The 15,139-nt window shown below is 43.9% G+C and overlaps 1 protein-coding gene across 10 annotated transcripts in view; it reads right to left on the reverse strand.

The window, feature by feature from the left end:
• MARK3 (microtubule affinity regulating kinase 3) overlaps positions 1 to 15,139 on the reverse strand; it is a 158,052-nt gene that overhangs the window by 55,272 nt on the left and 87,641 nt on the right. For all 10 annotated transcript variants that reach the window (XM_068254216.1, XM_068254215.1, XM_068254218.1 and 7 more), the window contains exons 11-13: positions 12,414 to 12,526; positions 6,987 to 7,140; positions 2,573 to 2,790 (exon numbers count right to left, since the gene is read on the reverse strand). In XM_068254216.1, coding sequence (XP_068110317.1) covers positions 2,573 to 2,790; positions 6,987 to 7,140; positions 12,414 to 12,526 — 485 coding nt within the window. The remainder of the gene's footprint in view (positions 1 to 2,572; positions 2,791 to 6,986; positions 7,141 to 12,413; positions 12,527 to 15,139) is intronic.

A 15,139-nucleotide genomic window follows, 5' to 3' on the forward strand; every position in this document is an offset into this window, starting at 1 on the left:
AACTTGGGAAAAATAAGGTGACCTCACCACCGGGCAACTCTGAGGGAGAGCACTCACACGAATGGTGTGACCACGTTTAGATTGGTCATAGATCGCTTTGGGATTCCAGTGGAGTAAAGTTCCAGTGTGCTCCAAAGTTGGAATCTGTCACTCATTACCAGCGGTGTGTTCAGATCACCAGCAGAGTCCCTGGCCCTGTCCTCAAGGCCCAGCGACCGTGCATGTTGTGCAGGAAGCCACAAACATTCACAGGTATAACCAATGAGGAGCCTACTTGTATACCGTACAACACGGTACAAGGAGATATTAAAGGGCCAGAGAAGATTATAGGAAGCCCAAAATGATCTATGACCTAACAGTGGTCACACTAATCAGTTGAGTTTTCTCCAGATGTTGAGCACTATACTGTATATGTACATGCAATCTATTGAATTGGCTCACCTACAGCCGGCAATAGAGCGCACACGTTCAAATACTATTGCTGGACTTTGCATTTCTTCTACGATTAGATTTTTGCATTCGTGCTTTAATTTATGATCAACTTTGGCTTATGGTTTTTTAACTTAGTATATTGATGAGATTTACCAGATCTGGACTTTATGGTCTGTGTAAGAATCTGATTGGATTAGTGATTATAGCGCTTTGAGAAATAATTTTGAAAATAAAGTGAGCAAATGATAAAGGTACGCAATCTTATTACTTTTATGAAAACTGGTTTGACAGTACTGTATTACTGTTGCAAAGAATGTCAGGAGGAGGTTCCCTGGTGTCAGGAGGAAGTCGCTCACATGTGCCTTTCAATATGATGGATAATGTCACTGGCAAAGTTTAGGTGCAGAGCTCAGTTTACGCAGTTCTACATTGCGGTGCTGTATCTGCTCCAATCTCAAATGACTGAAGAATTTAACTGTAGCCAATGTATGATTAGGTTATCTCTTATCACACAATGGGCATGATTCCCAAAGCTTTTTCGACTGTTTTCACCTCATCTAGGTTATATGTTTAGGCTTCCAAACAGCAAAAATATAATATAATTAAGGTAAGAACAGTAATCTTGAAATTAAGTTAATCAGGAATAACTTCCTTTGAGTGATTATTTTGCTTATAAAAGTGCTGAAAGGTTAATTTTATCACTCAGGTGATAAATCATGAGATGTTTTGTGAATAGAGCCCAATGACTACATTAAATGGGTTAGCTTTAAAGTCATTCTGTCATTAGCACATAAAGCGGGTTCCGAGATAAAAAACTAACTATAAGTAGTAACTTGTCTATATATGTTACCTTAAGTTTAGATCGTTTACACAGCATATCTATCTGCAAACCGCTTCAACAGAATAGGATTTCTTCCTGTGATACAATGAGGGCAGCCATGTTCTGTTTGTCACAGGCTGCTATCAGCTATCAGGAGATGCTATTAGCTTGCCTCTCTGTAAATCCAGTCCCCTCTCCTCCTCCCTCTGAAATCAATGACTAGTAACACCTCCCCCTCCTCCTACCCAGACAGAGCTCCTGTAAGCCCTTGCTACGGTCTGAAAATGCCAAGGCACTGTGAAAAATGTGGGTGAGGCTTGTTTAGTTTATAGGGAACTAAAGTATTAAAACAAAACAAAAAAAGTATTTGGCTTGAGAAATGCCCTATAAACTATATGAAAGGAACACAATTATGCAATGAGTAAAAGTTTATCTCGGATCCACTTTAAGTGAAAGGTGAACTGGCAATACAGACAGACCTGTGCAGATCTAAGGGCTACTTGTGTGCTGCCGTCAAAGTTTCTAAATTGAAAAGCACCAGCAGAGTAAGGTGCCCACCTCTAACGGGATCACAAACTTAAAATCCTAGCTCCAGTCTAGTTTAGTGGAGCCAGCAGGAAACTTATATAGTGTGGGCGTAGCTAACTATAACCAATCAAAAACTTGCAGATCGAGAGGGTGCTGTCCAACCAATAACGTTAGTGAAATTTCACTACAAGTTTTCCTGCTGGGTCCAATAAACTAGACTAGTGCCCAAATCCTCTCCCGAGTGCCCAGTGACTTTTGCCACATCTCAGGCCTGCAGTAAATACTTGACTTCTAACTTGGAGCATACACCTCTAAGCACCCACCCTGCCAATGGAGGGGTCATCACTAGCCTACGAAGGGATGGGTCAGATCTGCCAATAATGTCAGCAACATCAGATCTGCATGCTTGTTCAATGTGTATGGCTTGAAGTATTAGAGGCAGAGGATCAGCAGGATTATCAGGAAACTGGTATTGCTTAAAAAACATGGCATCCTCTCGCTTCAGTCATCCTTTATAGAAACTTTGAGAAACCCCCATGAGGAGATGGCCTAATCCAAAACCTGTCGGCAAGATGTTTAAAGCTACCACATTACAAAACCTACTGTAAGCGACAGCTACACAGGAACTAAAAAAAACTGTGCAATTACTCTGGAACAAGTGTATACATGTGTACATATGGTTTTTAAATTTTACAATTATTCACCATGATGTCCCTTTAAGAACTATAGACAAGAGTTACGTTTTGAAGATCAGCAAGACAGGAAGCTGCACAGAAACCGTTCCATACTTACACTGGGCACAACCGAACTCTTCTTTCTGTCCGGGATATCCGCTTTATTAGGATTGTTTGCGTTTCCAAGCATTGGGCTAGGAGGCGCAAGACCTCTCCCACTAACCGCGCTGCTGCTGGACTTCCGAGACTGTACCCCCTCTTCCTTCAGATCGTTATCCGTGGTGCTTGTCTGGCTTCGTTTTGGGTAAACCGTAACAGCAGGGATAGCAGGGCCAGCTAGAAAAAGAGAACGCAACATGGGTTCACAACTTCAAAGACCTCAGTGGGAGTCATTTACTGACAGGGAAGGGAATTTATGCTCACTGCTATCAGGCAGGGTTCACACTTCTCTGTTTTCATACACCTTTTCTGCACAGAAAAATGCATTCTGACCAAGAATTCAGAGGCGCTAGGCTGAGTCAAACACTTGTTGCTGTATGCTCCATCCCCATTACCTGATGAAGCTGGGCCACACCTGCGAAACACGTTGCTTTGATCCTTTGGAGTGTATATATAAATACATTTGCTTGTTGATATATCAACCTGTTTTTGTGTCTGCTTGGAGGAGGCAAGTCCACCACTGCCTCCCTCATTTTTTAAAAATATATGTAAAAGACAAACCGAGAGCCCAATAGTGTAATATGTTAAGGCAAGTGAATTATGAAAAAAGAGTATAAATTTATACTCACAAACCAGGGTTACCTCCAGGCAACCACTGTATAGGCAGGTGAGGAAATTTTCCTGTACTCACTCAGGATTTAAGAAGTCGCTCTCCGTAGACAGTAGAAAAAAAAGGGGTATCCCCCTCCACCATGTATTCACACACACACACACACACACACACACACACACACACACACACACACACACACACACACACACACACACACACACACACACACACACACACACACACACACACACACACACACACACACACACACACACACACACACACACACACACACACACACACACACACACACACACACACACACACACACACACACACACACACACACACACACACACACACACACACACACACACGTAAATACGTGTAAAACAGAGGCGCCAAAAGTATAAAAACAAATTCTTAAAAATTTAAAATTGCTTTTGAGGCAGTGGTGGACCCACCTCCTGTAAGCAGACCCAAGAGGCTGTATTATTTCAACAAAGTATTTATTGGGTATACTCCAGGGGGATTTCGCAACGCGTTTCACAGGCTTTGCACCCGCTTCACCAGGCAATACACAATAGGAGCATACATCAGCAATTGATCCGGGACACGCTTGCGTGTCCCGGATCAATTGCTGATGTATGCTCCTATTGTGTATTGCCTGGGGAAGCGGGTGCAAAGCCTGTGAAACGCGTTGCGAAATCCCCCTGGAGTATACCCAATAAATACTTTGTTGAAATAATACAGCCTCTTGGGTCTGCTTACAGGAGGTGGGTCCACCACTGCCTCCAAAGCAATTTTAAATTTTTAAGAATTTGTTTTTATACTTTTGGCGCCTCTGTTTTACACGTATTTACTCATTTTTTAAAAGTTTTAGCTACTTTTAACCTTTTGGTGCCTCTGTTCATTTCCACATTGTTCGAGCCCACCCATGGTGGAAGGGTGCTAACCTCTTGTTCCCAGATCTACAGAGAGCGACTTCTTAATCCAGAGTGGGGACGGGTCTTATATCCCCACCTTGCTCTACAGTGGTTGCCTTAGTGGTAAGCCATGTTTGCGATTATAACTTGACATGCTTGCCTCATTACCCACATCAATCCAGTACATACTGCACTATATTGGGCTCTGTGTTCTCTCTCGGTTTCTCATTGAGAATTCATGGTTATCAATGGGCTAGTCCACACGTGAATGAGTTTTTTGCATGCAGAAAAAAACCTGACACCCTGCAGAATTATGCACATTGTGTGCGTTCACTGTGAAAAACACACGTTTTTCTGCATGCAAATGCCGAAACTCCAGAGCTGCAGCAAGGGACATGTCGGCTGCCAGGGGCTCGAGGAAGCCCTTGGTAAGTAAAGCTCATTTTGTTACTTTTCCCTGAGGTTTCCATTAATAAAAAAAAAAAAAAATTAAGCTCAAAAGGTGGTGTGGCACCAATTGTAAAATTTAAAATATGTGCAAACACATACAAATAAGAGGTACACTTTTTCCAGAGTAAAATGAGCCATAAATTACTCTTCTATGTTGCTGTCACTTACAGTAGGTTGTAGAAATCTGACAGAAGTGACAGGTTTTGGACTAGTCCATCTCTTCATAGGGGATTCTCAGCAAGGCTTTTATTCTTTATAACGATATTCCCTAAAAAAAGATTTAAACAACAATGCTGTCCAGCCTCCCTGCTCCCTACACAGTTTTTTGGCAGTTGGACAGAGCAACTGCCATTCACTAAGTGCCTTTGAAAATAAATATATCCCAGAGAATCCCCGATAAAGAGATGGACTAGTCCAAAACCTGTCACGTCTGTCAGATTTCTACTACCTACTGTGAGTGACCGCAACATAGGAGAAAAGTAATTTATGGCTCATTTAATTCTAGAAAAAAAGTGTACTTATTTGCATATGTTTACACATATTTTACATTTTACAATTTTTTGCTGTAGTGCCCCTTTACAAATACAAGATCATCAACAAGTTAAATTGAAAATAAGTGGATTAATATGGCTACATACACATCACAGAAAATGTATCTAAGTACTAATGGTCCTTTAATCTAAGCCAGAGAGCTGCCATCAATAGTTTATTAGCCACTCTACATCAATCCTGCACAATCAGTGCCTTTGCACAGGGGCAGGCCATGTGCTGCAGGGGAGCCTCTAAAAACCAAGGATGATCGTTGCATCCTATGGGCTAGTTGACACTGAAGCACTTTTCAGCATGTTGATATGTGAAGAATCTCACTGCAGCATTGTAATTTCTACAACACTGCAACTGTACTGTCGGAACTTTGCTTTTGTGCACAAGTATTCTCGTCTGTTCACAAATGACAACTGTTGATTAATAGTAAAAAACGTATTTTATTTTATTTAAGGGCTGGTTCACACTTGGACGCTTTTCAGGTTGCTTTTCCACTTGTGCGGTGCGAATCGCCACGGTAAAAATTCGCATGCGGATGCGAAATTCGCATGCGGGTGTATGCGAATTTTCATACGAATTCGCATGGATGACGATGTATGCAAATTTAACCATGGTAGTGCTGGTGTGATTTTCCATTGTTTCTATGCGAATTCGCAAGAAAATTCACATACCCAAACCGCATGCGAATTTCCTATTAAATACATTGTACGCGATTCGCATAGCGGTATGTGGTATGCGAATTCTGACGGCTCTGCCATGCAAATTTTTTCTGCACAGAAAAACGCAAAGGAATCCTGACAAGTGGAAACAGTCCCATTCACTTGTATTGCTATGCGAATTTGCATGCGAAAACGCATGCGAATTCGCGATAGTGGAAATGGGCCCTCAGTACTTTGCTGATCTCCCTATGGGATCATTCTTACTGCAGCATTTGCATAAATCGCAAACGAGCTGCATGCAGTGTTTTGGGTGCAATTTGCATTGTGATTCCCAACAGAACAAGAATCGCAAATTGCAGCAATATTTGCATTCCGAGTGTGAAACGGCCCCCAGAGTTCAATCTTTCCTGCAGTATGGGTAAACGTTAAAATAAGGATCTTAAAGGAATACTTAAGGGAAAATGAAAAATAATTTTAACTTACCTGGGTCTTCTTCCATCCCCCTGGACTCGTTCTGTGCCCACACTGTCCTCCTGGTCCCCTCCAGCCAGCAGTGGCGACCACTGCAAGGCCGCCGGTCGCCAGCGGCTACTACACATGCACGACCCCAAGCTGCGCATACACCGATCACGCTCCTGTGGTAGCAATCTCCGCGTACGCAGAGGACTCAGACTGCGGGAGTGCGTTCAGGGTGCACACGGCTCAATGCCGCACATGCGCAGTAGCTGCAACAGGTCAGCCCCACGGGTGTCGCCATTGCTGGCTGGGGGGGGGGGCAGACCAGGAGGATGTCATGGCCACAAAATTAGTCCAGGGGGCTGGAAGAAGCCCAAGGTAATTTAAAATCATTTTTAATTTCACTTAAGTATCCCTTTAATTCATTTTATCAAGTTTAGGTTTTAAAATTTTGGTTTGCGATTCCAGCAACACTAAAAAAATTACAAATCAGTCTCTATTCTGTGTTTGTGCGCTGAAGAGCTGGATGTACACAAGGATGATAAGCAATGCAGAAAGTTAGATGGTAGAAGTGTGGGGAAGATGACATAACAGCAGATTTGTCACACAGGAAACGGCACACTGCAGTCAGCCAGAGCCACATTTTAAGGAACATACTAATACACCGACAAGTTAGGCAACCATCCTTCAAAGAGGACCACTCCATTGAGCTGGAGAAAGACTCACCGTGGTCACTGTACCGTCTCTGTTTCTGGCTGGAGGAGATGCTTCTCTGCACCTTATGGTGAGGGGATTGTCCAGTGCTATTATTGAGGTCGCTGCTCGGCCTGACTTTCGCCAGTGACAAGTTACTGCTAGAGCTGGAATCGCTGGCATCCAGCTACACAGGAGAAAGACAAATAATCATTTGCTGCAAAATATTAAAAACACTTAAAGGAAGTATTAACTAAATACAAAGCAATAGGTCCCTAAGGCTATATTCACAGTGGTGTTAGATGCTAGCATTTCCCCGTTGGTCCCTTTGCTGGGAGGACCTACAGGGGAATGCCAGCAAAAATGCAGACATGGGGGCTCAATCACTGGCCCTCCCTTGGTTAGTGCATCTACTCGCCTAAAAACTTCACTTTAGCACCCAGGGGCATGGATACTTCTCTGTTTAAATAACGAGTGCCATACACGCCCCCAAGTCCCCGGTGCGGTGCAGTGCAGAGATTGATGAAGCCCGAGTGTCTGATGAATGATCACTGCTGTGACCAGTAACAGTGATCATTCATTGTAAACACAAGAAACTCACTTCCTGTTAACTCAGAATGCTGTGATTCAGCTTTCTAAGTAGACAGGAGACTGTCTGGTGGTTCGTTTAGGGCGACAACGGTCAGGCGCGTGTACCGAGCTTCAGACCGGCTTCAGACTGTACAATGGCAGCAGCGGCGTGGCCCCTGGGCCGCACTGCACAAAACAAGACAAGACTTTGGGGATCACTGTGTTAGTCCCCATCTGGCTCAGATCCAAACAAGAAGTTACACTCGCTTGCGGCCACTTCCTGTTTGGGAAATACAGAAGTGAAAGTAAGCGCTTCCGCACCGCCATCCTTTTAACCACTTAACGACCGCCTAACGCCGATAGGCGTCGGCAGGTCATTAGTGGTTTAGCATGGAAAACACGAGCGGCCTTTCCATGTCTGTTCACGGAGGGTGTCTACGTAAACAGCCTGCAAGCCGCCGATCGCGGCTTGCAAGCTAAATGTAAACACGCGGGGAAGAAATCCCCGCAGTTTACATCATACGGCGCGCTGCTGCGCAGCAGCGCCGTAAAGGAGATCGGCGACCCCCAACCTGATTGGCCAGGGATCACGGCAGTCTGATAGGCTGAAGCCTGTCAGAGGCGGCGGAGGACAGATCGCCGTCCTGCGGCGCCCAGGGGAAGGAGGGGAGGGACGGAAAGGGGGCGGAAAACGCTGCAGAGGGGGGCTTTGAGGACCCCCCCACCGCTAGCCACATAGTGCCGGCGGAGATCAGATCCCCCCCTCCCCTCAGCAGGACATCCCCCTAGTGGGGGAAAAAAAAAAAAGGGGGGGGGAGGGGTTAGTCTGGTCACCCCGGCTGCCTGCTGATCTGTGCTGTGGGCTGGAGAGCTCACGCTGCACAGATCAGCACAAATTCCCCTGGTCGTCAAGTAGTTAAAATCCCTGCTTTGCCATAGACTTATACAACTCCTGGTAAGACGTGTGCCATGGTTTTGCCTGCGTGATAAATCAGCAACTTCCTGCACACCGCATGCTGTATGAAAGCTTTCATTGCAGCATGGTTTTAGGGATGCGCAACCCCCCCCCCCCCCCCCTAATTTTGTTAGTATGTAACTACCAGGTTATCTACTCCCATCCCGTACTTCGGAGTTTCCTGCTAGCATGGTAAGTAATAGTATTTATGCATATGTTTTGCATCTGATTTGAATGTGAATTGTGCAGATAGCTTATTAGAGGTGCTGCACATGTGAGCTGTTGGTCATTTCAGATGCAGCCTGTTGTGGTATGTGCTGGCCCTCTCCTCGCTGTCCATTAAAATGTAAGTTACACATTTTTTCTTAGCTGCTCCCAAGGTTATACATATGTTGTTTTTAACTTCGGTTAGACCACTTGCCCGGAGGTTTACCTCACCGTGGTGCAAGTGTCCAGTACATTATACTTTGCATGCAAACTATAGTGGAAGCCAAAGTTCATCTATAGTATAATAAATGTAGCACTTGTTTTGGACGCAGGGCATGCATTTTCCGCTTAATAGAGGTGGTGCATGCCTGAGCGATTAACCAGTCATTTGCAGCATGTTTTTAGAGATGCACAACCCCCCCCCCCCCCCCTTTACCTAATTTCGCTAGTATGTAACTACCAGGTTAGCTGCTCCCAAAAGGATACCGTAAAATTAACCATTGCAGAAGTGTGAAAGAGCCCTTAAAGTAGGAGCAAGGCGGTCACTTATCTGTATATCTGCTGCTATGTTCAATATGTGCAATGAGTGCGCACTAAGACAAACCATTTATCGATCTTCATTAGCAGTATTCATAGTAAAGGAAAAATACAACAAAGAGGGATCTGAAAGCATTGCAAGTATTTAGAACAAGCTAGTCTGTACCAGCTCTTACTGATCGCACTGTGATCCTGTCGTCATGAAATCTTAAAAATGGGTCATTATTAATAATGCAAAAATATTGCATTATTGATCAGAGCCGTATCACAAGGTACTTTTGCAAAAATGTTATGTAACTGCAATAATCTATCAAAACTTTTTTTTTCAAATTCAGCATGAAAAATCCCATGCAGCTTAACAAGGCACTGACACATGCAGCAGAATGCAGTACATTAGTCAGGATACCCAACTTCATGGTAATTTTCTTGGTTTCAGCATAACTTTTTGTAGCTATATATTGCTGTATAGGAGTATGTAGCCCCGTCCTACCAGTGAGGTCAAGCCCAGGCTTAATAGCTTAGTGCACTCTGGGAGACCAGGAGTTCTTTCTATTCAGCACAAAACACCCAACCATTCCTCAGCACTGCACATGCCAGCACTAAAGACGTCGACAACAGTGATATAATGTAAATCATAGCGAGTAAGGCTTTTACAATGGGCAAACACTGACTAATTTATAAATATTGTAAAAAATTAAGCAATTTTATTATGTTATTTTCCCTATAGTTTCTCTTTAATCCATTAGCAGCTTCAATCTCGTTTGAAATAAGTGCATTGCTTTTGACCTCAGTTGGCAGAACTTGCTGTGCTGTAATTATCTTGGAATGCTTTGATCTCTGCCTGCTCACAGAAAATACAGAATCTGAAAGCAGAAATCCTTTATTATAGTCTCACACTGCCCCCTAGTGACAAGTGGCCATAATACACATTGCAGCAGTACTAATTAGTTGCTAGGAAATGTAACAAATAAGAAAGGTGCTAAAATAGATTGGCCTGGAGCATTTGCACGCCTCTAAATTGGCTGATTAAGTTTTGAAAAAACGTGTTAAAAAAAGGGCTGGTTTGACCCATTTTTATACATGCAGGATTGTATACAAAAATATGAAATCTGTAAGCGTACTCATGTTGCCCATAATGAATGCACTGCAGGGTGGTCACAGCAACTACGTCCAGGCAAGCTGCAAACTTGTCAGTAGCATTTAGCTTCTCTAATCACCAGAGCCAATTCTAAAACTCAGCAAGTCACACTAGAAGTGCTTTGTCATACATACACACACGCAAGCCAGCCGTAGCAAAGTCGCAACATTATCTCAACAATCCCCGAGTGTGTGTAGATTTCATTCAGCTGCAGTTATTTCACAGCATGTGCTTCAGTGCTAGATTATAATGCAAATTATTCCTGGCATTTATTGGAGCTTTACAGCTCTAACAAATGCTAGAACATTGTAAACACCATTGTTGTCAGTAAAGGCCAGTTAACACTACAAGCTTGATGCTGGCTGGCTATTAAGATTGCTGTTGCACGCAGTATATTGGTGCAGACAGGCATTTTTCATTAACTTCAACAAAGATAAAAATCCCACCAGTGCCAATATAATTGCCAGGCAAGTGCCTATCTATGCCAAGCAAATGCTGCAAATATACCAAACTACTTCAAAGTGAAGAGGGCTGCACTAAAAAACAATAGCTATTTAGAAATCATATGCAGACACTTTGGGAAGTATATCTGGATGCTTTCAGGAGTTCAACAAGGCCCCCCCCCCCCCGCACAGTTACAGACTTTACATACTGTGTATGCGCAGAATGCTCCTAGCCACAGGAGCACAATCGGAGGTGCATGGAACCGGGACTACTCATGCACAGTGGCCCGGGACTCAGCTAAGATGCAGACTTTACTGGGCTGACAGTGGCAACACCGAGGGAACCGGGAGGCTGGCGAGGGAGCCAAGGAACCACAGTTGTACTCCTATGTTTACACACCCTTGCATAATTTGACTTTCTACTTATTTTGCATAGGATATGAATGATAACACAAATTTTTCTTTCAATCGTGGTTAGATGAAGCCATTTATTGTCAAACAACTATGTTTACCCATTTTAAATCATTACCACTATATAAGCTACCCAAATGCTGCTGATCAAAAGTTTATAGTTCTTAAAGGGATCCTGAGCAGTGGGTTAAATTTAAAATTGGTACTCACCTGGGGCTTCCTCCAGCCCACTGTAGGCTGCAAGGTCCCCCGGCATCCTCCTGGCTCCGTTCTGGATCCCTCTGGCGGCTCCGTTACCGCCGACTCTCCCGCTGAGTGTCGGGCCAAGGCTTCCTGATCCGTGACGCCCCTCGTCATCATGCCAGCCGGCGTGACAGTCCTGCGCATGTGCGGCTTTGTAACTATGAACCGCGTATGCGTAGGGCTGCCACGCCGACCGCCATGATGAGGAGTGTCACGGATCAGGAAGCCTTGGCCCAAAACTCAGCCGAAGTGTCGCCGGTAACTGAGCCGCCAGAGGGACCCAGAAGGACACCGGGTGACCTCGCAGCCTACGGTGGGGCTGGAGGAAGCCCCAGGTGAGTAACAATTTTAAATTTAACCCACTGCTCAGGGTCCCTTTAATATCGTGTATTGTAAATTTAACATCAATGACACCTTGAAGTCTTTCGTGCCTGTGCAGTACAGCAGACCGAATCGAGCTTTGCTATTCCCGGAGCCTATTGGAAACCCGCCACTGTCCTTGCGCAAGGCTCCCGACCAGCGAATCTTCGGGAGTTCCAGAACTGAATCCCCTCTAACCTAATTACTTTTAGGATCCAGAGGCTTCCTCCTCCCAAGGTAAGTAACCCACCCCCTCCCCCCACAGGCACTTTTCTCACTACAGGTACACTTTAAAAAAAAAAGTTTGGAAAAGAAAAGTGAAAATAAGTTTTTATGTCATTCATGCTCTATGAATGCTTAATAAATCATACATTTCCGTCAGGGTATGTAAACTTAAAAGCACAACTGTACAGGGGGCTGAAAGAAACCCCAAGTATCAATCTTTAGCTGCATTTGTCTCTGGTACACTTTAGCCGGCCTGTAGAAGAGCAGCTGGAGGAATGCAAGTTATGCTTCTATTTCTAACCTGCTGTGCATCCAAAACCGCTGCCACACAGTACAAATACATTGTGAGCACTTTACACCATTCCGCCTACCTCAGAAGATTTCCTTCCTAGTAACAGGTAAGTAGCCGTTATCTCGTCGTATTTCATCTTACTGAGGGATTCCTGGATTTCTTCCTTTGAATATCCCATTCCTATCATGATATCTGTGAGGAAAAAAAAATTCATTCAGCATTTTAAACCTCATTTTAAACAAGTCTGCCCAAAAGAAGTTTACAAACAAGGGGCTTGATTTGCACTCAGCAGAGAATAAACTCCAAAACACGTACACTTCCTGACTGACCGCTCCCCTTCTTGTGACACACTTCCTATTTAAGTCAGGGACGCGCCGGCTTTGATTATGCCCGGTTGAAGGCCCAGCCGAGTGGCGAATCGCGAAGGCAGAGTCCAGGTTCACACTGCCTCTCCTCCTCTCTGGCTGTTATGTGGCGAGTTCTGCTCTGCATGCAGGCTTGGACCACTGTTTTCATGCTATTTTACCCCTTTCCTTGCGGTACTTCCTTATTGGTGCACTTTATTTTGTTTTACACTACCTCTTCATCTGATGCACTTTACGGCACAATTTTTGCACGTGTTTGTTATATATTGTCATTGATTTGCTGCTAGCATGAGTCACTTTACCCGCCTCATATCTTACTATATGCAATATTTTTGAGTAGAGGATAGGTTGGGCTGTATTATTTGATACTTGTATTGGACACGTGTGATTCCTGGACTACTTGGTTTTAATTGTTTTTATTTCATTTTTGTGTAAACATAATACATTAATAAAGCTCTATTGTTTATTATTTACTTGTGTGGTGCGGTCCTTATGGGGATTTTTCTTTGGTTCAGAATTAAACTCCAAACAAGACAAATCCATCATCATATAGGAAAGGGGGGGGGGGGGTAGATTCCCACTACCGAGTTAAGTCTATAGGCATTTTTCCACCCTTTAGTTACACCTTAAAGAGAAACCACGACCAAGAATTGAACTTTATCCCAATCAGTAGCCGATACCCCCTTTTACATGAGAAATCTATTCCTTTTCACAAACAGACCATCAGGGGGCGCTGTATGACTGATATTGTGGTGAAACCCCTCCCACAAGAAACTCTTGAGTAGGCACTCCTGGCAGTTTCCTGTCTGTGAACATTGCTGCATTGTGGGAAATAGCTGTTTACAGCTGTTCCCAACTGCCAAAAAAAGCATGCAGCAGCTACATCACCTGCCAACAGTAAAATGTCACCATGTAATACATGTCAGAATGTAAATGAGGGATTCAAAAGATTTTACAATGGGCAAACACTGACTAAATAATTTATACATAATTATTGTAAAAATGAAGCACTTTTATCACATTATTTTCACTGGAGTTCTTCTTTAAAGGATCACTATTGCAAAAAAAAAAGTAGGCAGTTAAAATCTGACAGAACCGACAGGTTTTGGGCCAGTCCATTTCTTCATAGGGGATTTTCAACAGCATTTCCTTAACAGCAGTGTAACTGCCAAAACCGTAAAATACCCGCCAGCCTCCCTAATCACTTGCACACTATTTTCTCAGACTTTGCAACCGCTGTTCATGAAATGCTGTTGAAAACAAAGATGACCCCGAGAATCCCTCATGAGGAGATGGACTGGCCCAAAACCTGTCGGTTCTGTCAGACTAACTGCCGACTCTTTCGCGATCGTGATCCTTTAAAAGGACACCTGAAGTGAGAGGAATGGGGAGGATTTTCTTTTCAGCGCTCTGCAATTGAAAATGGTACCAAAAATCCTTTCTGCTGATGGCTTACAAGGAATTTTATTGATACAATGTGAAAATATCACTTATTATAAAAGCCATAGACCCTGAATATGGAAGCAGATCAGAGGTTTCTGACTGGATTAGTTGCATGCTTGTTTCAGGTGTGCGATTCAGACACTACTGTCCAGAAAGATCAGCAGCACTGCCAGGCAACTGGTATTGTTTAAAAGGAAAATTTGGCAGCCTTCACGTTCTCTCAATTCAGGCGTCTACGTTTACCATGGTGCGGCATAATGGCGGCTTTGTAATGTGGCTTGCCACAGTGCGCCAGGTGCGTAGCGGTATAGCAGCGTGCGGCATCATAATGCACTGCATACAGTGTTACTGCTGAACGCATGAGTTAAAGGTTACAGTGAAAGGGGCACTAAGGTTAAATTCTTCTATTTTAGTCACTTTAACATAACTATTTGTTTTTGGAGCAATGTTATTGACATTTAATGTGGCTGATTGTTTTTTTTTTTTTTTTTACACTGGCAATATCTATTTATTGCAAATGAGTCACGTCAGAAGATTTACCTTACTGACGCCACTTCAGCATAATCCATTTCGTTGTAGGAGGCATCTGACGTTTGTTTGTTTTGCCGTTTCTTTACCCCCCTCTGGTCCGCTCAGTGAGGATTATTCCAACTGTAACTGCACACTTTGTGCAGTTACTGAGCTCTGTGCAGCCGCCGTACAGCGCTGAACGGCGCCTTACGGCTCTATACTTTCACGCTGAGGACCCCTTATTTGAAGCTGGCACAGCGACGGACACCTATCTGTTGCGGCTGCACAGATCTCAGTAACTGCACAAAATGTGCAGTAGTTGAAATAATCCTCACTGAGCGGACCGGGGGGGGGGGGGGGGGGGGGAAGCAAACGGCAACACATACAAACGTCAGATGCCTCCTACAACGAAATGGATTATGCTGTTTTGGAGTCAGTAAGGTAAATCTTCTGACGTGACTCATTAGCAATAAATGGATATTGCCAG

This window comes from Hyperolius riggenbachi, chromosome 9 (assembly GCF_040937935.1).
Source record: "Hyperolius riggenbachi isolate aHypRig1 chromosome 9, aHypRig1.pri, whole genome shotgun sequence".
In the NCBI taxonomy this organism is placed as follows: Eukaryota; Metazoa; Chordata; class Amphibia; order Anura; family Hyperoliidae; genus Hyperolius; species Hyperolius riggenbachi.